The following is a 26117-nucleotide window of genomic DNA, read 5'->3' on the forward strand; positions in this document are numbered from 1 at the left end:
ACATTCTCTAATAGGAAGTTGAAACTCTTCTTCCTTATTTTGTATGAAAACTGTTAAAAACAAAGAAGTAACCCTTAATTAAAATATATTCAGCTATCCAGAGGCTGAAGAGGCAGAGCACATTTACACAATATGACAGTGATCTTACAATCTGTATCAGAAAAAACAACCAGGTTTATTTTACTTACTCAAAATATTTTCCACAGGGGTTACTGCAAATCCACAATGAATTTTACAATACAAAACACAAAGGTGTGATCAAAATAATCTGCTTGTAAAACATAGTCATCTTGGTTTCAAAAGATACTAATTGTTGATTTCATGTACCCATTGATTCATGTCTTCTAAATCAACCCAGCCCTTTAAAGTTGGCACAGGCTGCTTCTACTAGTGATGTAATAGATTGATTGCTATATTGTGTACCTGCAATTGGTAGCCATGAATACAGTTACTGCAGCTTAAACCTGCAGCAAAGTGACCCTCTTGAAACAGTAAGAATTCATGGGTGCAAACAGATCTTGGTGATGTGTACAGTACAGTACTGCAGTAGCATAAATGGTGAAGGTTTGGCATTCCTTTGGGATAGATGTGGTGTCCGAATAGTAAACATAATGTAGATGTTAAACCTGACATCCATTTCTACAGAAAGTAGTATACTAGTAGAATTCCAGTCGAATTTACATTTAATTTGACTCTCCAAAAACATCCAAGAATTGTTTCATATAAAATCTTTGGTCTAAGTTTAATAAAAAAATAAATAAATCTTTCCCCACAGAATTACACATGTGCACTGTGGAGTATGTTTTCTATACACTCAAAGTAATTATTCCTAAATACTTCATGTGATGAGTATCTTGGCTCTGCTATGATCTCTGGCAGATCTGCCCATTTGTGTTGTGCGATCCCAACTTTTCTAGACCAGAATATGCAGTATTCTATATGTAAATAAAATAACTAAAAAAAATAAAAATATCGAAGTGCTTGCAGCCTTATGATTAAAAATACACTCCAACATTTAAACCTGTAACAGATAAATAGCAGAATTTTATACATGCAAACTTTATACATGACTAAAACTTTTCACCTCAGGATGAACTGCAAAACCAAAATACTTTCATCAAAGAAGGCTGGCAGAGGTAAGATACTTACCTGATTTATCAAAGTATCTTATCAAAATCTGTGTTTCTGCTCATTATTAAGGCAAGACACAACAATGATGTACTGGCAGAGGAATATGCTGCAGAACTTTGCTCCTAGAGAAGAATCAGTATTAAATCCTTCACAATCAACTCATGAAGGATTTGCTGTAATTGCCAATGATGATTTCAAGAGCTCCCTCCTATCTTCTGATCCTTACTTTACTTCCAGCCTTTAGGTGGGCACCACTGCTCCTTTAATTGTGAAACTGACTGACTAGGAGGAAAGCAAAGAATGTTTGAAACTCAAAAGTTTTTGATCCAGTTCAGGTGGAAATCCCACAAATGATTTGTTGCAATAGAAAGAGCAGTCAACTAGTGTATAGAGAAGGCAGCCACCAGAACCACCAAATCACCAGAAACCAGCCGATTTAACATAAAACAACAACAGCTAAACACAAATCACATTGCTTAAGTGGGGTGGGGAAGAAGCTGGGAAGAGCCATGTCAGAAGGGGAGGGAAACAGTCCAGACCACAAATAACTAGTTTGAGATATTCCTGTTTAGCCTTTATCAAGACTTTGATATCAGTTACCTGACAGGCTTCCCTGTTGGTTCCTAGAAATTTTGCTTACAGCTATACATGTCATAATGAAATTTATCTCTCAAGGCAGCACAAAAATTCAGACCAAGACCTCCTACTATTTCAGATTTTGTAAAGATAAGGAAATGAATTTTATCTTGGCAAGAACAAGGTATTTGCAAAAATAAAAAGTGGCTTAGTATTTTTATTAATATTTACAAAATATTGTAAATCTGTAAATTTGTCCAGCTTGCATGTATCAAGGGTACAAAACCCCCAGTTTCATCAATACTGAATTATAAAAGTGTCGTTAAAATTACTGAAAAACACACCTTACCCAGAATTTTTTTCAGCCAATATACATATCAAATTAAAAAATAAAAGGATTGTATTTATTTTGTTTCAAGACACAAGGGATCACAAAAACATCAATTTTTTTAGATCCAGGGTAAAATTCCATAGTGAGCATTTTAATGCAACTATCAAGCATTGTTACTCTCCTCTTGAGGGATCAAACAAAGATTTAAGTACGTGGAAACAGAAACAACTTGTACAGATCATTAGCAACAGGAGATGGGAAATATAATAATGATCACAATTCATGCAGCTCTGTCACTGCTAGAATGAAATAGTCCTCCTTGAAGATGTTCAACTCAGAACCTGAACAGAACTGGTAGATAATTTTAGTAGAAACATTTAATGACCGCTGCCGTTATACTGGGAAAATTATCACTTTTTCATTTCTATGAAATACAGATTTTTCTAACACATTATTTCCTGATTTTCAGCTAAGACACACACACCAGTGTACAACAATCTCCCTCAAGAAACAAACCAAAAGCAGGTCTTGGTACGTTGCTAACAACATGACATTCTACGTAGTTTTGTTTTGTCTAATCCAGCATACATGATAATATTATACAGGAATCCTCATAGAAAAGAGGAACAAAATCGAGGTTTCTGCCATGGACAAAAACTTTATAAAAACATAATAAAATTAAAATACAAAATAGATATAGTACATGTCAGATTAGTTAGTAGTGGCATTTGAGGTTTCTGGAGACTGAAGAAATTCATAGGGATCATGAACCATGTCTTGCTGCTCTCCAACACTCAGATGAGAGGGGCTTCCTGTAGGACATGGGAAATAAAAGAAAAACTTTTAGAAGTATAGAAAATTAATGGCGAGGTGTTTATGCATATAAACAGCAAGGTAAGTTCATATGTTCCTTTCACACTTTTGAAGCAAGACAGACATCTAAATAGTATGTAAAGAGGAGATTTTGAAAGAAAAAAATAATCGACAAGATTCTTCACTAGTCTTGACCTTTTTGGGAAAAGCAGTCATAATTCTACTAATTTGAGCTAAAAAAAAAACCAAACCAAAAAACAACAAACAGGATACTAAATTTCATCGCGTATCATCCCACCAACATGTCCTACCTTCACAGAGATGGCAACAAATTGTTAAGTAATATGTTAACCTACTATCCTATCATTGAACTTTATAGTTGATAATGGAAGGCTATTGTAGAATCCCACCTGTTCTTTGCTGCATACAACCATGTCAAGGAAACATTAATACTCCCTAGTATTTCTAAGGGCATAAAATGCACGTGCATATAGGGATTTGCTGGTCAGTATCAATTTACTTCACAATTACTTCAATCGTGCCTAATAAAATCCCAGGTAACTACAGTTACTGCCCTGAATTCCACAGGTCAAAAGCATATCTTCTTAGTTGCCTCTGCCTTACATATTTAAAAATTAAGACATAATCCTGTAGTTAACACACTATTTTATCAAAGTAGTTTCATGCAAAGATTTATGTAAATTAAAATCTAAATTTTAACAAGTTTCAATTATAGCAGTAGTACTGCAACTTCTATGACAAAGGTAACTTTACCAAGATGATGTTGGTCTCTTTCAGAGGTATTGGAGAGGGAACTCAAATTGGATGATGGCCGGGATCCCACTCTCTCAGCCTGAGCCTCATGAAGGTCCTGCAGCAGCTTAGTTGTTTCATCCAGATGTAAATGGTTATCATCATGATCAAGCTCCTTCTTCACTTTCCCTAATGGCCACCAGTTATCAACCAAAACCCAAAATCAGCACATGCATACTGACTCATTATCAAGACACTAAAAAAAAAAATTCTAAAATAAATGTTACACATTATCTTAATCCTGCATTTTCCTTCACACTTTTATAAGGCAATAGCTGCAGATCTGTTTTCAGTTTCAAGAAATACATATTGGAAAGCATTTGGTGATATTGGAGACTCAAGGAGAGCACCATGGGAAATGGCTGAAACTGAACTGACTCCTAGTATAGTTTAGCAACTTTCCCATTCTGAATTAGAAGTATCTTAAGCTATGAGTGATGCTATTTTTTTGTGATGGCATTTTTGAAGATATTTGGACAGCTTGGCAGACTGCAGAAATGGGAACACTGTTTTGTGTAGTATTTAAAGGACACCTCTCTCAAAGATGTTTATTTGAAGCAATATTCTAACACTTTCATACAACAGTCTTATTTGAAGCTGAAGTCTTCCTAACGCCTGAAATTTCTTCTGATTTTTCTTTTGGGACATTCCAAGTGGTGATATGGTTGAGCTCCACACATTTATTTACTGCCCAGGTTATTTCAAAAACCAGCATACAAAGCAGTAACGTTTCTGAAGCAAAGCTCCACACCAACCCTTAAAATTTATGAACACACAAAAACAAGCAGAACTATGAAAATTGTGAGGTAGAAATACTTTGATTTCTTCAGTGATACAAAAAACTTAGCATGGTTAGCACACAGATGTTTCAAAGGGAAAACAGGACGAATGTTTCATTTACCTTGTACCAGCCTTTTACCTATGTCTACCTATGTTGCCTACAGACTTTTACATATGTTAAATGTAGACTTATTTCAACTTCTTGAACACACAACATTTGCTTAGCAAATGCAGCTGTTATTTTGTCTAAATAGTACAACGAAACTGCAATTGATGGCTTTTATATTTACTTACCTAATGAACTTAACATAGAAATATCAAGAGATACATCTGAGTATGGTTTCATAGACAGAAAGTCCAAGTCAGAAGTGTTACTGTCTCCAGCAGATTCTCCAACCTATTAAAATACAAGAAACAGAAACACTAGCAATAGTGATAAGCTGTCATAGTAATTAGTGTTTAAGGTACATGCATGAATCTACACTCTCAAAAATGTGCACCACAACACTTGAGTCTGGAGCATCAATAACTATCTTAGCTAACCTGCAACTCATAGGCTGCTCACAGATGGCTTCAGGACAGTCCAGTCATATGAATGGCAAAGGATGTGTACAGTCAAGGGACCTTTCATCTCAACATCCAGGACTGTTGAAACCAACATTACCAAGTCCTCTGGAACTCAATTACCTGTTCTATTCTTTCCTGTCCCATGTCAGAACTCTGGCAGAGGGAAGCATTATCAGTATCGCCCTAAGCCACTTCCAGATACTGTTTTTCCCCTCACCTTCTCAATGCTATACTGGATTTATTGAAATTTTTAGTACGTGACTAACAAAACCAGTAAGGTGGGCCGGCCTCCCTATACACAGCATCAGCTGGAGCTGCTCTCTCAAGTTTGTTTTTTTTTGATACATTTGGATAATGAAATACAGCCTGCGCTACAACAAAAATTGCTTTTTTTTTTTCCCCCCATACTTGTTGCACTACTGCTATATAATCAGTGTAAAAGTTGTTAAGTTTCAAAACATATTCTAAACAAAATTCTGAGGTGGTCTATTCTAGGAGGAAGACAAAAACATGCAGGTAAATATACAACCAGGTACTATTTTGTAGGGATATGAAAATGAAATACAGCACTTTCATGGATTAACCAATCACCTTCTAGAGAAATACAAACCTTTCCACAAAAAAAAAAGAGGAATATTTATAAAACTAGAAATTCTATTAGTTGTTATAATGTAATCCATATGATTTTTATGTCAATTGCCATTGAATACAACACAAATTTTCTGTTGTTACAAATAATTTGCAAGATAAAACCACTTAAAAAAAATTTGATTAGTAGCTGTGAAAGATATGCATTATTTACCTCTACTTTCTAACACACATTTTCAATGGATATGGCAAAACTGAGGTTTTAAAAACTTTTATAGCAGGTTGAAACTCAGCAGATTCAGTATCTTTCAGATTACTAATTGATCTTTCTGCCTTTGAGATTGTTATGCATGCTGAATTAAACTAGAGAATACAGAACAATAGGGCAAACAAACAAACTAACTGAAATAGATTGAGTGTCAGAGAATCCACTTTAAGTACTGAAAAGCTTATTCTAGACAAAAAGAATGTGTCAATATATTTTTTTTCTAAACACATAAACCATTTTACCATAATCTGTTTGGAAGAATCTGGACAGGTATTACGCAACTTGTGTTCTTCTTTTATGAGAACTGGCAGAACCTAGAGAACCAAATCATATTTTAGATGTTAGCATTTCATAGCTTATACTTATGTTTCCTAAGTATACTCTTAGTTTGTGTAATCTACTGATTTACCATGATTAGATCCCAGACTACCATAGAACACTATCACTATTTTGTGATGTTTGCATGAAACCTTTAAATAAAGCAACAAAATGACTAGTTCTTCTCTATGGGTGACCATATACATTCATGTAAGCAATTTAGAGCTAACTAAGACAGCCTCTTTAAGACTAACCTAACAGTCTCTTCTTTATGCAGTATTATACAGAACAGATGCACATTAAATAAAATTTGGAATTTGACTGTTGGAAACCCAGAGAACATCACTTTCTCTACTTCAAATGCCAAGACACTTTTCCAAAAAAACAAAACAACCCCAAAACAACCGAACCACACTGAGTACCAGCATTAACTTACTTTAACTTCATCCAGTGGTTTTACTGGGATGTTTCGCCTCTGGAAAGAAAGAAATACTGTTTTATTCAAAATAAGGGAGAGACCGCTCTCTTGTACAATTTCAAGCATATTTACATTCAAATTTCCCACACAAATTGAGGCTATAGACAGTTAACTTCTTGAAGTATCTCTAATGCAGTTATAGCGTAACAGCTACTGTTTCGAAATATATGTTCATGCATTTTAAGTAATTTTTGAGTCTCCTTACACTATTTCTTCTACCCATGAACTTCATATTCAAGTGCAGTATCTTAGCTGTTACTTACGCAACTTCTGATTCCAAATCAGACGATAGTAATTTTTAAGACTGCACTTCAGAGATACTCATTCTTACTCAAATGTAGCAGCAGAAAGTATTCAAATATAAAACACCATGGCACATCACCACTGAAACACATTTAATTGCACTAAATCTGTACATATCCACATATGTCTCAACTGAGCACCATTTCTAAATGTAAATAGCCAATGACCATTTGAAAGGTATTCAGCAATTTACACTTGGAATTATATTAATAGAAGAAGGTGGTAAAAAGGGGAAGAAGTTTTATTTTAAAGCTAAATTAAATATTGAACAATGTTCAAAATATTGGTTTTGAATTTCTCTTTTTTTTTTTTTTAAACCAATCCTTTACATTTCCTCCTGTTTCATATAGAATCTGTTTCCAGTAGGTACTGGAAAAAATACCCATAAAATTTTGAAGGATTCTCTGTATTTTTTGTTCTATTATCTCCTTTTTCCCCAACCATAATCTCCCCTATTCTCCTTCTAAATCTGCAGAGATTTAGCATAATCTCATTTCTACTACGTCAGGAAGTCCGAGTGCCTTTTGATGAACTCATGACATTTCTCTGCATCAAGGACGCACCTGCTTTAGCTGATACATAGTTTTGGAATGATCTCCACTAGTGATCTGGTCCAGAAGATCATCTACTATTTTCTTGCTGTAATTTCCAGCATCCTTCACAAATTCTTGTAAGCTGGTAGGAATGGAGATACAAGCATTACAGAATGTGTTTATTACTTTAATTAAAAAAAAAATAAAAATAAAACATTTCAACATATAACACAGTTTTCCCTAAATACACGCCTACATTTTCTTTGTTCTTTTATTTTTTTTGGGGGGAAAAGCCATTAAGGCCTTTCAGATAAGGTGGTTTTTCCTCCTCCGCCCCCCCCCCCCCCCCCCCCCCCCCCCCAATTAATGGAAGGAAATGTACATGCAAACTTGGTTTTTACAACTCTTAGCAAGTTTTCACTTGGAACTTTCATTTGCAGTGGATTAAAAAAAACAACAAGAAAACAAACAAACAAAAAAAACCCACAAAGGAAACAAGAAGTTTGTGATTCTTTGCCTTTAAGAGGAGCAATTTAATGAAAATTGGTATTTTCCTTTTCAAGTAGCTTTAACTGTTTAGAAATGCCTTGAAATTATCACTGTTTTAAAGTCAGTGAAATCTATTACTTGCATATCTAAGCCTACTTATTGTGGGGTTTACAGCAAAACACTAGATTTTTAGCACCTATAATATCCTGCAGTCAAAGATCCTAGTAACAAGATCCATAACAGCCTTGCAAACAAAACAGGGTAACTTAAAAATGCAAATGAAACAGAAAACCAACCGAACAACCCGCCCCCCCAAGCCACCAATAAAGAAACTTAAGACAACCCCCTCCTCCCTAAAAACCAACCCCAAACCAACCCCAAACCCAAACCAAACCCCACCAATAAGGGAACCTCAAGTTTTATAGCAAGTTATTTTTTAAATCAGTGTTAAGGGGAAAAAAAAACCCCACAAAACACAACCACAGAAACCCTCAAAACAAACAAAAAAACCCCACAAACAAACAAACACTCCCCCCCCCCCAAACCCCAACCCAAGCAAACAAACAGGCTAGGAGGCTCCTAGTTAAGATTTAGGCCCAAACGCTTTTCATAGAATTTCTACAAGAAGTTAGGCCTCATATAAGGAAGCGCTTACCTCAAGGCGCACTGTATCCCTGTTTCGTCACCATATGCTGAGTACAAGAGCTCCATTTCATCTGATTTCAAATCATGAAATATAGAGTTGTTTTGCATAGAAGGTGCTGTACTAGCACTTGTAAGAAAGGTTACTAGACAGGTAGAAGAAGGATGACAAATGATTATTACAAGTGTAAAAGATCACAGAGTGGGGGGAATATTTTGTTTTCTGAAACAGAAAGTGCAGTGCATCTTTCCCTCCAACTGAAATTAAGAGCAGTATCACAAGGGCATTTCCAGACTCTAGAATCAGCATGACCATTTTAACCGTATAAATAAATGTACTTATACTACTGCAAAATAAAGAACTAAGCCAATCACCTCACTCCCACAAAAAAAGATTCATTCTCCTGCCCCCTTTACATTTCTACATTTTACATGTGCCTACTTCATTGTTGCTTGCCAGTCAGTTTCTGGAAAGCATGAGAAACCATTAAAAATCCCAGCAATATCATCAGTTTGTGAAATCCGTGCCATATGATACAAGAATGCAAATAACCAAAGGGTTTTTTTTAAATCTCAAATCTAAGCACAGTTGTTCAGGAAAATGTATTTCCTCCAGAGAACATGGAGTACCATTACTGGAAAGCTTTTACTGTGGTTATAACAGAAAGACAAAACATTAATCCATAAACTCCTAATTAAGTTACATTTAATAAGCAAAAAAGACTAATTAATTAAATCTGCATTCTGCTGTAAATGGAACAATTATATATTATAGAAACAAGCAAGTGAACTTTCACTTGGAGACAGGCATAATCTGAAATTGTTTTATATCAGGAAATAATGCAAACATTTAATTAACACAAAGTTCAAACATGTTCTTTAGTATTTACCTTTATTTCTTCGTTCATCTTTAAAGCCCAGTGTAGTAAAGCCAGGTAATAATTTGCTTGATAGTGAACTCAGATCCACTGGGTGAGTCTCTTCCTCTAATAATTAAAAGAGGATGATTATTTTTAGAAAAGCATTTCATGTATAAAGTTTATAGTGAAAACTGAGATTTTGCCATTTCAAGAAGCTGTTGTTACCATAAAGCCTAAATGCCTTTCAATCTGTGCATTAAGGATAGGTAGTGTAATTCAAGCTCACCGTTTAAATTTCAAGTACATGCTGTAAATGTATTTCCATCTCTTATTCACAAGATCTTCTTCACAGAAACATTAAGTTAGCAGGACAGTTCTTTACAGCACACAGTGAAAGCTTCCTCTGTTCCCTTTACCATCACTGTCTAAATTTTCAGTGGCATGATTTCAAAGGTATTAAATCACTTTTATTTTTGATTTTTTCTTTCCAGAATTAGGTAAGGGCATAATGGCAGCTAAATGTTCACTTCCATTCCAGAAAAATTTACTACCAAATGAAAAGGAATGTAGACAGAGGTTCGTATCCCCTCAGTCAAAAAATCAATAGATATGCAACTAGTTGAAAGGGCTCATACATTCATCAGTGCAACAACAGGTGACCTGTGAATGAATTCCAGTCTCTAAAGGTGCAGAGAAGGAGGTGCTAAATCAACATGACACAGCAGCATAAAGACCATGATATTTCCAACATTAAACTTTGAAACTTCTGCATTTTGAGAAAAACATAAGACAGTATAAATTATGTATAGTAGTAACACAAACAAAAACCCATAGAAAAGATCAGAGGACTAAAGAAAAACAATTGAGCAAAACCCAATTAACTTTTGACTGAAATGTAGTTAATAATTTAAATCATGAAATAAGCAAAAAATTATTCTGAATTTGCATCTGTGCATTGCACATTTACATAGGATTACAGAACTTTCCCTCACCTTTTGTCTATTAGATTTTAACACTACCAGGTACCTGAAGAAAAAGCCTGTCTTTCAAGTTCTCTATGAAGTTGTAGCAATGTGTAACTACTTATAAATAGGTATTATTTTACCTCCTTACTGTTAGCATGAGTAAAACAGAGCATCTGAGGAGTGACAATTTGAAAGGCAGAGAAACACCTTATATTGGAGATACTAAATATAGCTGTTGTGAAAAATGGTTTGGGGAGCTGTTTTTTGTTTGTTTGGTTGGGTTTTTTTTAAACTCATCTGTACGACACAGGATCTGTGTGTAGAGTTAAGACAACAAAATCTGCTAAAACATTAAACATTAGAAATGCCTGCTTGAAAAATTTTGGCATTTACCTTCTGCTTCTGGATCAGATGAATTTACTACATTAAATAATAAAGTTCCATCTCCATTTTTTTTTAGATAACCAATCTGCAAATAGAACCACAAAGATGTTGAAGCAATCACTCAAAACAGTCCGAACCCAAAGAAGGAGGTGTTTACTTACACAGAAAACTACAAAACACATTTTTAGCCATATTCAGATCCTGCACTCTGGTACTCCTTCTAACACAGAAAATTAAACCATTTATCACCGCCTGGCAAATGCTTCACAGAAGACTCAGGAGTAACAGTTTGTACGTCACATATACAATTCCTTATTCATCTTCTTAAATCAGATCTAAAGTTTGCATGAAAGACAAAATCAATTCCATTATAATTAGTAGGGAGCCAACCTTTCTGACTGCCAAGCCTCCAACACACTTTCTCTTTAGAAGCAGATCTGTAAATCCTATCCACAATCTACCTCATTGTTTATTTTTCAAATCTAGACCGTTTTCATATCTCAGCCACAACTTTCTATAAACACAAGTAATTTTATGAATTTATCAAATTCTTAAAACAGGTGACAAAGCTATCAGACCACATGCACAAAATGCTAAAAAGACAGCCAGAAACATGAAAGACATTAGAACACACTGGAGTCTGTAAACTGCCAGAAGTGATGCAACAAACTAAGCTGATGTCAGAAACTGACCATACTTAAGGCCAAAGCTAATGTTGACATATAATAAAAATAGAGGTGACAAATGCTGGAAAGAGAATAAACAATAACAATACCATCAAGTGATGGCAAAAGTCCATAATGGGTGAATTCTAATAACATATCAGTGTTACCTAGATTAAGTGGGATCTGTAGCGGATTGTCTAGCCTAAACAACAGCTGCACACCTAGAACAATTCTCAAACACTGCAAAACTGACTGTATCATCATGAAAGGCCTCTTCAGTAAAGTGAGAAGTTAGCAGAAGATTGGTATTGCTTTAAACCATTTTTAAAAGACACTCTTAATTTGGAGGTTTGAAATTACCTTCAATCCTAGCAAGTCTTCTAATTAACCAAAGAAACAGAAATACACTGAAAAAACTAAACCTTCTCCTGCTGTTGAGGTTTTACGTCCTAATCCAGTTGTCCAAGAAAAAGACATTTAAGTTTGAAGACAACTGTTATAACTCATGCTTCAATGCAAATGTTTCTTCTGCAACAGTTGTTAAAAAAATAGGTAGAAAACACAGGATGTAGCAACCTCCTGATTATTTTTTTTTACTGCAGTGGTCACTGAAGTATGTGACAAAATGAGAAATGAGGACAAAGAATAAAGACTACACACAATGCAATGTAAGCAGAGTAAATGCACCTCAGCATAAGCCTGTAGCAAATGCCTGTAGCATTCACTCCAACCCTAGCATGAAGTAGTGAAGGAATCACACAGGCTAACAAAGCAGCCCATAAAAAGAATGTGCTGAGAAAACTGCACTAACAGTATCACTGAGCTTCTTTCTAACTCTTGGAACAGCACAAAACCAGGCATGGAACAGTAACAATCACATTCAAGATTATGAAACCTATAGTTAGCACTGTCAAAAACTCCAACATGGACAAAATACTGCTATCCTCTCCTAGTCACTGAAGGATGCCCGTAATTTGTACTTGCATAGGAAGATGCTATAGGTGACTATAGCTACATGAAACTACAAGAGGTTCTGGACTTCTCATTGAAAAATGTAATTTAACACTTAAAATTCCTGAATTTCAAACCTTCAAACTATGCCAAAGTTTGTTTTTTCTGAGTGCAACAGGAAGAAGAGTGTGATGCTATTTTAATCACTTTCAATGCTAAGGGCTGTAATTAAGGAAGCCAGATTCAAGACTGAGCAACATTTCACTGTTTTCTGCAAGAGAATGTCTAAATATATTCACTGCACAATATAAAACTCAAAATCCTTTTAGGACACCCTAAAACGGGTGTTCAGTGGGAAATAAATGATAGACAATAGAGATACTGGTGTTCCTCACAGAGCGTACATCCTAGATGTTACAGTCTTAGGAAATAACAATACTAAAGCCTGTTTTCCAGGATGAAACAAAGCATTCAAAAGTCAGACATAAAATGGAACTGTGAACTTTGTTGTGCAGTAGACCTTGCTGTTGGGTAGATATCGATTGATCCTATCCCGAGCTTCATCTGCTGCATGTTCCACTAGTGCCAGGACATGTTCTTCAGCAGTGCTATCTGTCAGGCTGCACGCATTTCCCTCAGGTTCAAATATGCAACTAAGAAAAAGAAAGGAGTAGCTGTAGAAATTAAAAGCTAAAACAAAACAAAGGGCTGAATTTTGGGTTTGCTAAATAGAACAATCCATCCCGCCCCTCTCCCAGTGTCAGTCTACTTCAGAATTTAAGTGGAATTATATTATGAAACTGAAGTATTGCAGCAGAAGCTGAGAACTACCAAACTATGGAACTTCAAGAATTTTGTTCCTGTACCTTGAAGAAAATAAAGGAAGCATTACAAAATAGATTTGGAATAAAACTGCATTAATACAAAGCGAATGCTGTATGTGCCCTCAGTCTCCCACATGCACAAATACACTATTTTCATAACTTCCAACTAGGAAGATGCAGAAAAGAAATTTTGTAATGAGGGAACAGATACTGTGTACTCTAACCTGAGGTGAAAAAAAAAAAAGCAAAAAAAAAAAAAAAAAAAGCTGCATTTTGAGGATTATATCAGTTAGTTGCTTATAGAATTAGGACACTGCTCCCAGTCCAGCAGGGAGTCCTTTAATTCCTATGTTTGTTAATACTGGCAATTAGTATTCCTACTACTGAAACTGAGGTTTCAATCATACCATTTCTTCTCATTGAAATGACAGAAATTAACATCTATGTTTCAGTAGATCCCTTTTCATTAAAGCACCCGAATAATGAAAATGTAACAAATAAGCATACCTAAGATGGAACAGGACATATCTTAGCTATTATATAAATATCAGAGAAAGGTAGTATTGTAAGGGAAAGTGTGAAGATATCATAAGACATGGCAGTCTTCAGTATATATTTAAAATAAACTTTGTACATCAAAATTTTTCAGGATATTATACGGACATTAGACACTAGGGCCAAACACCTTAGGTACTGGGTAGAGCATCTCCTCACACCAAATCCATTTCTCTCTCCTGGGTTATCTTCTTCCATTTGCTTAGCTAAGAATTTCTCTCTGTATAGATATTCAGATCTGATACACAAGGAAGTTTTGCTATTAAAGACAATAAAAAGATCACAGGATCATACCATTGTGAGACAAATGTGTTATACGATTTGTTTCATTGACACTTTAAGAAAAGGTGTACACAGCAGGAAACCCCTCAACAACTGGCACTTTCTATCACACTCTACAGAATACTTACACAAGATTTGTGAAATAATGTTCAGAAGATTGCAACATCCTGAACAAAATTTAAAAAACTACTTAGGATGTCCGAGTGATCAAGTCACTTTTTTAAACCACAGTATATAGGTCTAAACTGCTTTAGCACTTTGCAAACATTGACTTCAGCCATGTTTCCGTTTTTAACTGGGAAATAGGAAGACAAAAATATCTGCTATTACGTTCAATTCTCCCCTCCCACAGCTCTTATTGTACATCAAAAAGAATATCCTACTGATGCCAAAATACAAGTGCTTAAAAGCTCAAGTCAATTAGAAAAATCAAATGTTTAAGAAGCCTGCAGAATATGTGATCAGATAATTTAAGACATGACTTGCTCTGCTAGTTTTATTTTCATAAAATTCCAGTTGATATAATGCCCTACCATTTAAATTCAACATCTATCCTAGAAAGTCTATGAAAGAACATTGAACAACATGATGTTCTTCCAAATCACAGCTTCTGCTAAAATCTCAAAAATAGAAAAACAAATCCTTTAAATTAGTTTTTAGCTGTAAAAACCACAACTTTGTGACATCAGGGTGCCTAATAGCTGGAAGATAGCTATTCCATTAGCATACAAAGAAGCTTAATAAGATTTCATTTGGAACATATAATCTGCTCTAAAATCAACCTCCTGTACCTCTATATCTTGCAAAAAAAAAAGAAGTTAAATAAAACAATTTACTGATTGGGAGCCACTTTGCCCTCCCAGAAGGATCTTGATTTTGATACAGTCCATCATTTTAGGAGAAAAAAAAAAGGGGGGGGGAGGGGAGAAGGGAGGAGGGACACGATATAAAAATGCAGAAGGAATTTATGGCTATGTTCAAAAAAGAACATTTCAAAACTTTATGAGAAGACACTACTCATTTAATATAAAGAAAGATGAAAATATCTGTATCTGTAATTATATCTGTATCTCTTTCTCTCTCTCTATATATATATATGTATTAACTTGTTTAAAAGAATATGTAGTCATTCTTTGAATTGTTTGTTTCAAGTTGGGAATCACTGTATTAAAATACAATAAAATTGCCCATTTATCCTATGGACCACAAAAAGAAAGGCTGAAAGTAATTTATTTTCCCTCAATTCTTTGCTGCTGTCTAGTATTACAAAAGCTGAAACAAGCCAGTAAGCATGCCCATTAAAACCTTTACCTAATAACTTCTTTATTTTGCTTTTTGGATTTCTTGGTAGTCTCTGCTTGTACAGGAACAACTTCAGGGACAGGTTCCTCAACTGCTGTGTCTTCATCACCCAAAAGAGCTGCCTGCTGAGAAAAATCCATGTCCTGCATAAACGACATGCTGCGCTTCAAAGCTAACAGCCGTTCCTAGAATCAGAAAGGACAGAGCGGCAGGGACTTAACCTTTCCCTCATAGCCAAGATGCTATGATAATGGGATGGGATGGGAATGGCCATGGCCTTATTTTGTTCTTAATGCCTCGTTTCCAATGGCGATGCAACATGATTTGGTCATGGTAGCATGGCATCAGAATTTCTGCAGCCCAACTATCAAGAGAGAAACAAACACAAAAAAAACTGCATATGCAAAGACAACTGCCTATTTTACACAAAACTTACCATAATTGCAATACATGCACGCACACACACACACACACAAACACACATACAGAGCAGCTCATCAAAATAACTTCATTTTACAAGCCAACAGCTGTATTTGAGTAAAAAGCATTTGCATGTACACATCTGTAAACCCCCCTGAAACCTCCCCTACACCCACCATTTTCAAAAAAGGCTTCTGCTTATACAGAAATAAAATATAAATGAGATCCTGGTTTTAAAATTTCAGCCAAAACAGTATTTAACACTTGAGGTTTATATACATGGATCCTAATTGCATCCATTGAAGCCAGTGGAAAAAACTCCCTCAGACTTCACTGGTGCAGATAAAGTTGAGAAATACGCATGCGGTTATAACAAGAATACTGTTAAGCCCTTTAAATACAGCAGCCCTAATAGGCACTGCTATAATTTATCACAGATAGATGAAATAACATTTATCTTTGTAATTAATCAATCCTTTTAAGTACAGCAAAAAAGCTTGCATAGAGTTTCTGCTTTTTGTTTTTAATAGGTCTCTTACTTTGCTCATCATCTTAAAGCCTGTATGCAGTATCTTCTTGGCTAGCTTGTAGTAAACAGTATCTGGTCTGTTGTAAGTCATTGCATTATCACACATCAGTTTAAAATCTGCCTGTAAAACAAAAAACAAAAGAACTGTTAAAATTTCAAACTCCTTTTGTAAAGGAAGATACTGTTCACTATGGCAGCTCTGTGAAGAATAAAATAATATGTCAGCAGAAGGCTCATGGATTAAACACAAGCCAAAAGGTAACATAACATTGCAAAGGTTTGAGCCCTTTTTGCTTCTTCAAGTTTTGTTTGGAATTAGCTTTTTGGTTTTAAAAAAGAATACTTTACTTTTACCTGAACGACAAATGTAACACATTACACAAATGGACAGTGGAGAAACTCGTAAAACAGCTGAGGCACCAAGGTAAGTACATTTCTGGTAGTTTTGCCATCTTCTGAATCATACAAAGATATCAGAAAGATACAAAGTATCCTACATAAAGTCTCAGTTCTATTAATTTGACCATTTTTTCAGTCACTTGCATTAAAACAAAAACAACAAAAACAGAAAACTTCAAAGCATAAGAACAACCAAGCCTGATTTTGCCTTCTCCTTTGAATGGTTATCCATCAGACATAATGTCAAGTAATTTTTATTGATGCAAGGTCCCAAAGCAAAAGTACAACACCACTCCACTGTAAACAGAACCAAACAATTTGGGTGCTTTTTTTTTCTAGTCGCATACTACTCATCTGTAAAGCATAGAAAAAAAATATTAGAAGCTCTATGAAACACTGAATTAAAAAGACATTATTATACGCCTCTGAAAAATTGTGAAGTTGGCAAATCAACAACCAAGAATCACATAGTGGCCTTTCCAGGCAGCTCACAAACTGGATCCTAACAAATTCAACTAGTGACTGATTTAAGAATATATTTTTCTCTCTTAATTTTTCAATATTTAAACAATGATTGTTCAAGCAATCAGTTTTCATTCATTCTGTAGACAAATGCAAATGTGGGTTTTTTTTGTGCAGGTGTCCATTATATTTGAAAAAGAACGGATTATGTGCAAAAGTGTATGCAAACAGGATAATATGTTTTCGGTAAGTTAAGCCACTCAGTTTTCAGACCAGTGAATAGATTTGCTGAGACAAAGATGTTTTAAGGTTACTATTGTGGTTGGGACATAGACCTATTTCTACAGACATTTTCTGGCACCCAACAGTCACAAAAAATAACTTTGCTGTACTGCACTTATGACCAGATTCTGTAAAAAAACATCCCAAAATTGGTTTATTTCCTGTTTCCACACAGGGATGTCAGAGCAGTGCTTTCCCAATCATTTAGTAGTTGTCATCAAGCCAAAACTAAGCAAGTAGATGAACATACTTTAAATTAGCAGCCTCTTGACTTTTTATGGTATTTAAGCCATCTGCCTTTTCTTAATGAGACCATCACAAAACCAGAAATTGAGGAGGTGACATGGAGGAGGAAACTATGAACCCAACACCAGATACAGAAGCCCACATGAGCTATAAATCTAGTGGTGGCTTATGAAATGCTGCAGAAAAAGACAGTCCTTTGCATGCCCAACTTTGAAGCAGACCACTTTTTGGCCGCAAAACTGATGAGTTCTCTGCAGCAATTTCCCCTCTTCTAAATACAGCAAATGGTTCTTGTGGATCCTACTCTTAGGTTATTTATTGGCTTCTGACTACGCTCAGCTAGTTACATGTATTATAAATGAAAGATAACCCTTTGAGCAGGCTTCGTTTTAGAGGTTTAAAACCCATAAATTTAATTTCTGTATTATATAGAATTATAAAGCCAAAGCATAATTAGGTATACATATATCTCTTCACCACTGTAGGGCAGACACTTCTATCAACCATTTCATTGCTCCTTAGAATACCAGCAGAAATCAAGTCCTTCAAAAGGAACAGAACTTGTCAGTCTAAACAAGACTGTGATTTTCATTTTTTTAGGTTATCTCCCCAGTATCAATATTGCAACCATATCTGTAACTAAATAGAGCCACAGAGCTCCCATTCACAATTCCTTTTTAAGCTGATGGATAAGGCAATCCAGAAGGCCATTAGAATTTAGAGACCTGAAGGCACTGCTAGTGGCAATGCTATTACAAATCTTTCTTTACTACTTCCTATAAGTCCCTATACTTTTTTCAAAAAAAAAAAAAAAAAAAAAAAAAAAAAATCCCCAAACCAAATAAACAACAAAACTGAACCAAAACCCTACCTCATTCCAAAAATTGTAAACAACAAAAAAAAGGGCTCCAGTTTCTTTAATGAATTCTATAGAACTGTAGAGCATGTCCTTGATTTTTACAGTGATTTGTAGTAGGCTGTATTAGATTCTCACAAATACAGAGCTTCCTCAGTAAAAATAAAGCACAAACCCCATTCTAGCACACACACAATTATTTTTATGAAGTGCGCAGCTCTCAAAAAAAAAGACACTAAAATAATGAAAGATAGAAAGGCTGCTACAGCTAAAAAGAATCTTCAGTTTCTTACTAAAGAGCTCTGAAATAACTGTCTATGAATTTACCTTGAATTCAGTGACTGATTTGTATTCATTTGCTGAAATTTTTTCCTTCATTGTACCAAAATCCATAGGGTGCTTTATTATCATAGAATATCCAGGAGCAATGGCATCCGTGACTGGAAAAGCAAAAAACCCATGAGGATCTTTCCTAAAAATAAAAACAATACATTTAGATTTTGATCAGCAAAATAAATTATCATAGTTTTTATACTGTATTAATGGTACAAAAAGAACAGTACTACTTAAAAAACAAAACAAAACAAAAAAACAACAAAACACAGCAAACCCCCTTCCCCAAAAAAAACCCTCACACACTAAAAGAACTCTTATAAAACATATTTGAAAATTTTCCTGATACAGGAAAAAAAATTTACACATATGAAGATTTTTTTTTGAATTAAGACTAATCTAGTCCTTGAATTGTTTCTTGCAAGCTCTGTGTCTCAGATGGGTCTTTTGTCTTCACTGAGTAATAAACTCTTTGATTCTTCTTGTTCATGAGGTCCTCTAAAAATAACTACTGTGTTCTGTATTTTCAAATTAGTATATTTTCAAATTAACTAATTTTAAAATTATCTTATTGCTATATAATAAAAAAATTATTATATTTTTTAAAACATGTGCTACAGGGTTAACGTTTTATGGAAAACAATTAAAATAAAAGGCCTCCCCAGCTTTATCAAGGAAGTAGGTATAAACTTGCTTTGGTGTCTGACAGAGGACACAGAATAACACAATTTCGTAAGAAGAGTTCAATCTTTTAAACTATTAAAATTCATAACTGTTTTCATATTCCTAAAGTAAGCCATTAATATTCCATAAATTTATAATGGCAACATAACCTCTGCCCAAAACACTTCCCTGCAAAAGCTAGAATTGCATACATGGTAATAGTTTTCCTCAACTAATCCTTAAAACCTGCCAGGTTTGATATGACTGCAAAATTACCAAACATATTACAGCCAGTCTGTAGACACTATTTTCAAACAGAAAACCAGGATAAGAAGTTGTCACGTAACAGATATAATTATGCATTAGACATCAGGGCTGCAGCTGTAGATACAAAACAATACCTTTGAAGCTGGCGAAGGAAGTGTTCTAGTAATTGCTGGATTGGTGTGCTCTCGTTTTCAGCTGCAGTTTGAGACAGAAACACAGAAAAGTGCAATGAAACAGAATACAGGTATATGCATTTATTAAAAAATATAAATACCAGAGATAAAATCTTAACTACAAATACAGCTTGTACTGATCTGAAGGTCAATGAGACACGGATTCCAAAGCAGAAGTACATCAGTTTTCTAAGCATGCAGTAACTCTTTCTTCTCCTTTACTACTGAATTTAAATCCCAGTAAAAACCAGCACACATTAAATCAGATGCTAAGTCTAGTAGTTGTAAGAAAATGTATTAAGGTGAAAGTAAGGTATTCTCTATTTTACCAGGAAAAAAAAAGGAACACAAAACATGGTTGCTCAAATACTGCAGTTGAGAAATTCACATTCTTACAGCATGTTATCTATGCAATTTTAATGGTTTCTTTACCATAACACCCATGCAATTAGCTTTTCTGAATCTTTTCAGTCAAAAAGAAGAGTGACAGATTGCTGGCAAGAGAAATACCGATTACCATTTCACTTTCATACAGATCAAACAGTAAACAGTACAAGTTAATTTTACCTATCCCATGAACATACTTCAGAGAGACTGGCTTTAATGTGAGGTTTGAAAAAACAAAGCAGCAGCAGGATAAAACCTAGAATGGAAACCCCAGCTTTTCTCACGTTAATGGAAAGATACTTGCCTTCTTAACCTGAACAGTTAAGGTAATTTATATGCTTTTGAATGGAATTTTCCAAGCAGGTGAAAACAGAAGCCTTGTGAATACAGAGATCAGCTTTTAGCTTGTCAGGCTCCAGACTTCTTGGAGACATAAAGGTTTGACCAGAAAAATTCAGTTACCCCTATTAGGTCCCCTTGACAGCTGATGGACACCATTCCTCAATCTAATGTGCAGACATAAATAAACATTTATTCAGTAAACTACCTAGCCAGTCAACGGGCAGTGTCCAAACAGAAGACACACAACACCCCTAAAGACACAGATTTTTGCTACCAAGTTGCTTTTCTAGGAAAAAGGGAAAAAGGAAGACCCAGAGAACTCCAGGCTGGTCAGTCTCACCTTGGTGCCTGGCACGATCATGGAACAGATCTTCCTGGAAACTACGCTAAGGCACATGGACAGTAAGACGGTGACTGGTGACAGCCGAGATGACTTCACTAAGGGCAAATTGTGCCTGACAAATTTGGTGGCCTTCTACAATAGGGTCACAGCATTGGTGGATAAAGGAAGAGCAACTGATGTCACCTAACATGGATCTGTTCAGGGCATTTGACACTGTCCCACATGACATGCTTGTCTCTAAGTTGGAGAGGCATGGATTTGATGGACATACCACTCAATGGATAAGGAACTGGCCGGATGGTCCCACTCAAAGTCATGGTCAATGGCTCAGTGTCCAAGTGGAACCAGTGAAGGGTGGTGTACCACGGGGGGGGGGGGGGGTTTGGTATTGTGACCAGTGCTGTTTTAACATCTTTGATGGCAACATGGACAGCAAGTTTGAGGACAACACTGAACTGTGTGGTGCAGCAGACATGCTGGAGGGAAGGGATGCCAACCTGAGGGACCTGGACAGGCTAAGAAGATGGGCCCCGTGCAAACCTCACAAAGTTCAGCAAGGCCAAGTGTAAGGTCCTGCACATGGGTTGAGGCAATTCCAAAACAAATACAGGCTCCGTGGAGACTGGACTGAGAGCAGCCCTGAGAAGAAAGACCTGGGGGGCTTGTTGACAATAAGGTCACCAAGACCTGGCAGTGAGCAATTGCAGCCCAGAAACCAACCGTGTCCTGCGCTGCTGCTGGTCACCAGCAGCGTGACCAACAGGTTAAGGAAGGGGATTGTCCCCCTCTACTCCACTCTGGCGAGACCCTACTTGGAATAATGCATTCAGCTCTGGGGCCCCCAACACAAGAAGAGCATGGACCTGCTCAAGCGAATCCAGCACTTCTATGGAAACAAGCTGAGAGAGCTGGGCTTGTTCAGCCTGGAGAAGAGAAGTCTCTGGGGAGACTTTGGTGCAGCTTCCAGTGCCTAAAGGGGGCTGACAAGAAATCTGGGTAAGGCCTTTTGGTGAGGGCTGGTAGGGACAAGACAAGGAGGATTGGCTTTAAGCTGACAAAGGGAGATTTAGATTAGATATAGGAAAAAATTATTCACTGTAAGGGTGGTAAGATACAGAAGCTGTGGTTCAAGGAAGTGTTCAAGGCCAGGCTGGATGGGGATTTGAGCAACCTGGTCGAGTGGAAGCAATTCCTGCCCACGGCAAGGGGGTTAGAACTGAATGATCTTTAAGGGCCTTTCCAACCTAAGCCATTCTACGATTCTAAGAAAACTTGGTTTCAGACATGCTGACCATTGTCCTGTAAATGCTGAGGAAATGTTATGAAGAAGAAATTAAGGGGATGCTACACACAATACTTGTATACTAGCTTTATTCTGCCAAGTAGCAGAAGCCAGTGGCAAGTTTAGTTACATGAAAATAAACCTACTAAACACCAGAAGCACCAAGAGGAATATTGACTTTTCAGATAGCTGAAAGCTCTTAATGTTGGAAAAAGTAAAGGCTCTAGATTTTTGCAGATCCTCATGGACGTTTTACATTTTGGAATCTTTGACAAAAGCTATGCTGCGCATGCTTTTAAAAACACACAAGACGATTTAATTTTTCTCGCTGCTCACCTGGCTGAGTTCTGCATGCTCTGACAGGACGATCTGGAGGAGGTTCAACCTCCACTTTTTTCCCAGGATCAAAGTCATCAGTTTCTCCTTCAGTGTCACACTGTTCTTTCTCCCTCTTCCTCTTTTTCTCTTCCTAGCATAGCAGGAAGAAGACAGATTTTAGAAGAATGTACAATCCTGCACACCAAATGGTAAGAGAGTGATTTTTCATTTGGGACACTCATTCTATATCTGAGCCATAATATGGCTTAAATAAGAGTGCATATATTTTCACTGTCACTTTTTCAATTTTCTTCTCCAATGAAAACTAATTCTGTTCACCTTTTGCTTTGTATTTAATATATTATTGTTCTATCATTTGTTACTGTTCTTTTACTAAAAAGAATGTTAAACTCTGAAGCTATTTATATGTAAAATACACATATTTCTATGTAAAAGGAAGTATAATTTACTATTCACTAAAGATCAGTCTGTAGCTCTGCTATGATCAGTGTATTTTGGTTGTCTCGTGCATTAAATGGGAATCAATAGAGTACATGATGATTTAGGAAGCCTGCAAAATAAACATAAGATATCCTCTGTGACAGTGGTAGCAATTAATGATCTCTTCCTGAACTTCAAAGCAAACACGTGCCTGAGTCATTCCTATAATCTTACAAGTCATTATTCATGCTCACAGAAAAGCATACTTCTATTAACCATGCTTAGACTACAGTTTTGTTACTTATCCGTTAGTTTCTTTTGCACGTACTAATAGTGAAATTCTGGGAGATAAAAAAAAACCACAACAAACTTGGCCCCTCCACCCCAATTTAGCAAAGGCAAAACAAATAATTAATTTGATGCTGCAAGATCTTGCATTTAAGCCAGTTGTTTTGCTACATTTCAAGTGCCATACTCTTAGCTGAAACATCTGAAAAATGTTTGTAGAAAGAAAACTTTGCACTATCTGCCCTGTATTCAAGAACTTCTGAATGATCCAACAGAGTTATGTCACTTTCAAGTAGGTCAAGCCTAACAAACCAATTCAAAATGAGAGTTTAGCCATACACACATACAAAGTAGTGCCAAAGAACTATCTTATGAGAGGAAGAAAACTACAGGACTGAAGATAATTAAAAAAGCAGATATGTCAGTGAATCATTAGTACACAGAAGAAATAGAATCATAGAATCATAGAATAGTTAGGGTTTGAAAGGACCTTAAGATCATCTAGTTCCAACCTCCCTGCCATGGGCAGGGACACCTCACACTAAACCATGCCACCCAAGGCTTCGTTCAACCTGGCCTTGAACACCGCTAGGGATGGAGCATTCACAGCTTCCCTGGGCAACCCATTCCAGTGCCTCACCACCCTAACAGGAAAGAATTTCTTCCTTATATCCAATCTAAACCTCCCCTGTTTAAGTTTTAACCCATTACCCCTTGCCCTGTCACTACAGTCCCTAATGAATAGTTCATCCCCAGCATCCCTACAGCCCCCCTTCAGATACTGGAAGGCTGCTATGATGTCTCCAGGAAGAAATTGTACAGGTAACTGTACCACCAACACTGCCTTGCTGATTTCAGTTTCTACTCCTAAAGGTCCAACACATACAATAAAAACGTGACCACACCAGCTGCTACTAAGAAAGCCACAAAGCCTAGCATGCAGGTTATTCTAAACAAGAGCCAACAAGACTACTGTACAACAGTAATCAACAGATCAGATTTCAGAAAGCTGTTTTAACTAAACATATCAATTACAATGTTCAATAACTTGGTATATCCCAGAAACAGAAATGCAAGCTAGATTTATTTGAAAAACTGAAAATACCCTCCCCGAAGGGTAGCAAAATATGTTTCTGACCTGGCTGCAATCAAAAGGTATTCATACCTACAAACAAAGCAAATGAATACAAAAACCAAGCAGTTACAAGAAAAAAGCTTTTACTTCGTTCAAGAAATCATCACAGGAACATCTCGCCCAAATAGGAGAAATATACCAACACATACACAGGGTTTTTCTGCATTTGCCAAGAATAAGTTTCTTGCAACAGTGAATCAAATGGCACTCTGTGCCAGATTACAGATCTGATAAGCAAGCATGAAGAAGAGCTGCAAGTCTGAATTATAAAAAACACAGCTTACCTTTCTCTTTCTTCTTTCCTCATCATCTAGATGCTTTTCTTTTTCCTTCTCAGATTTCTTTTTCTTTTTTTTCTTCTTTTCTTTATGCCGTTCTCGCTCATGATCTGATCGGTCATCATAGTAACTAGAATCATGCCCTGACCCAGAAAGTTCAGTCACTTCACTTCCTCCAACTTTAAGCACCAGCTTTAAGGGTTTTTCCAAAGGCTTATCCACATAATCTAAATGAAGAAAAAGTAAAACATTTCATAAATGCATACAGAAATAACAGCACAAAGTAATTACTGATGCTTCCTCTAGAAATGTTCTTTACAATAATTTGCTGAAGGCTGAAAACATATGCAATGCATTTAAAGAGAAAAGTAATACTTAAGACTAACAAATCCAAGTTAAACAGTTGTTCAGCACATCTTACATCATGATTTTCCACAAACTGGGAACATACAAGGAACTAACCCATCGGCTTTCCCAGAAAACATCTCAAGATCCCTATCAGAGTAAGGTGAAACCAAGCATCACTCAACTACTGCAGCAACCGGAACCCATCAAGAGCCATACGAACCACGAAGGCGCCTGGTCTCAAAACACACCACACCAGCACCCCACCGCCCACTCCGCAATCCCCGTGCCCCTCCCGAGCCACCTTCGCGTGGACACAGCAACAAGCCACCTCCTTCAGACCACCACCCACTTCACTTCTCCCACTCCCGGTCTGCTAGGAGCCCCACAGCACGCCATTTCCCTTTCACTGCCGCCCCGTGCGACCGCCCGGCTTCCCCAAGTCCCCGACTACGGGACAGGATCAGCGGCCTGGCCCCCCGCGCCTCACGGACTCCGACACGACCCTTCCCTTCCCGGCGCTCCGGTGCAGTCCAGCCCACAAAGTGATGCCGGGTCCTGCCGGCAGTAGACGCGTCCCTCTCCCCAGCCCATCTCCGTACAGCTCCCAGTTTTTACCGCTGTACGCGGTGGCGGAAGCAGAGCGCCATTCCGCTTTCTCTGCTTTGTGCTTCTTGTGCTTCTTTCCCATGGCCGAACCGCCCCCTCTGGTAACAGACTCCCCTCAGCCCCCACCGGAAGCAGCCAGGGTAAAAGAACTCCTTCCGCCTGCCACGGAGGAAGATCCAGGTCATGGGGGAGGGCCGGGTTGCCCCTCGTCAGCCCGCCTTTTACGAAAGGGCGGTAGTATTGTGCTGGCTGCTCTTCGATCTTGACGAGTTTTTTTTCCGTTCTTTGTACGGCGGAGGCC

General features: G+C 36.8%; 1 protein-coding gene across 10 annotated transcripts; it reads right to left on the reverse strand.

Moving 5' to 3' along the window:
- Positions 1 to 1330: 1330 nt before the first annotated feature.
- On the reverse strand, positions 1331 to 25949 carry BRD9 (bromodomain containing 9). Of its 10 annotated transcripts, XM_061346314.1 has the most exons (19): positions 25826 to 25949; positions 24869 to 25089; positions 22739 to 22871; positions 20010 to 20070; positions 18940 to 19084; positions 16378 to 16488; positions 15428 to 15603; positions 13965 to 14093; positions 12976 to 13108; positions 10849 to 10924; positions 9521 to 9616; positions 8644 to 8776; positions 7530 to 7641; positions 6622 to 6660; positions 6110 to 6181; positions 4739 to 4841; positions 3626 to 3793; positions 2742 to 2850; positions 1331 to 1413 (listed from the first exon to the last, which is right to left on the reverse strand). In XM_061346314.1, the coding sequence occupies exons 1-18, from the start codon at positions 25896 to 25898 to the stop codon at positions 2750 to 2752; spliced, it is 2082 nt and encodes a 693-aa protein (XP_061202298.1). In that variant the 5' UTR covers positions 25899 to 25949; the 3' UTR covers positions 1331 to 1413; positions 2742 to 2749. The 10 variants fall into 10 exon arrangements, with proteins under 10 accessions (XP_061202298.1, XP_061202304.1, XP_061202303.1 ...); XM_061346320.1 differs by lacking the exon at positions 1331 to 1413 and having other exon boundaries at positions 1907 to 2850; positions 13965 to 14072; positions 15428 to 15540; XM_061346319.1 differs by lacking the exon at positions 1331 to 1413 and having other exon boundaries at positions 1907 to 2850; positions 15428 to 15540.
- Between the last annotated feature and the right edge of the window lie 168 nt (positions 25950 to 26117).

The sequence above is a fragment of the Neopsephotus bourkii genome, unplaced genomic scaffold (genome assembly GCF_033783945.1).
Source record: "Neopsephotus bourkii isolate Nb327-2 ecotype Australia unplaced genomic scaffold, CSIRO-AGI_Nbou_v1 NB_272, whole genome shotgun sequence".
In the NCBI taxonomy this organism is placed as follows: Eukaryota; Metazoa; Chordata; class Aves; order Psittaciformes; family Psittacidae; genus Neopsephotus; species Neopsephotus bourkii.

Bases quoted from the DNA above. Each gene is read 5' to 3' on its own strand.
- BRD9 (XM_061346314.1), bottom strand. From the start codon at position 25,898: ATGGGAAAGAAGCACAAGAAGCACAAAGCAGAGAAAGCGGAATGGCGC. The intron at 13,109-13,964 runs GTGTTTGGCCCT...TCTTTTTCTTAG, and splicing joins TGCTCTACCCAGTACCTAAG to TTGCATATTTGAACCTGAGG. The intron at 8,777-9,520 runs GTAAATACTAAA...CTACCTGTCTAG, and splicing joins AGATGAACGAAGAAATAAAG to TAACCTTTCTTACAAGTGCT.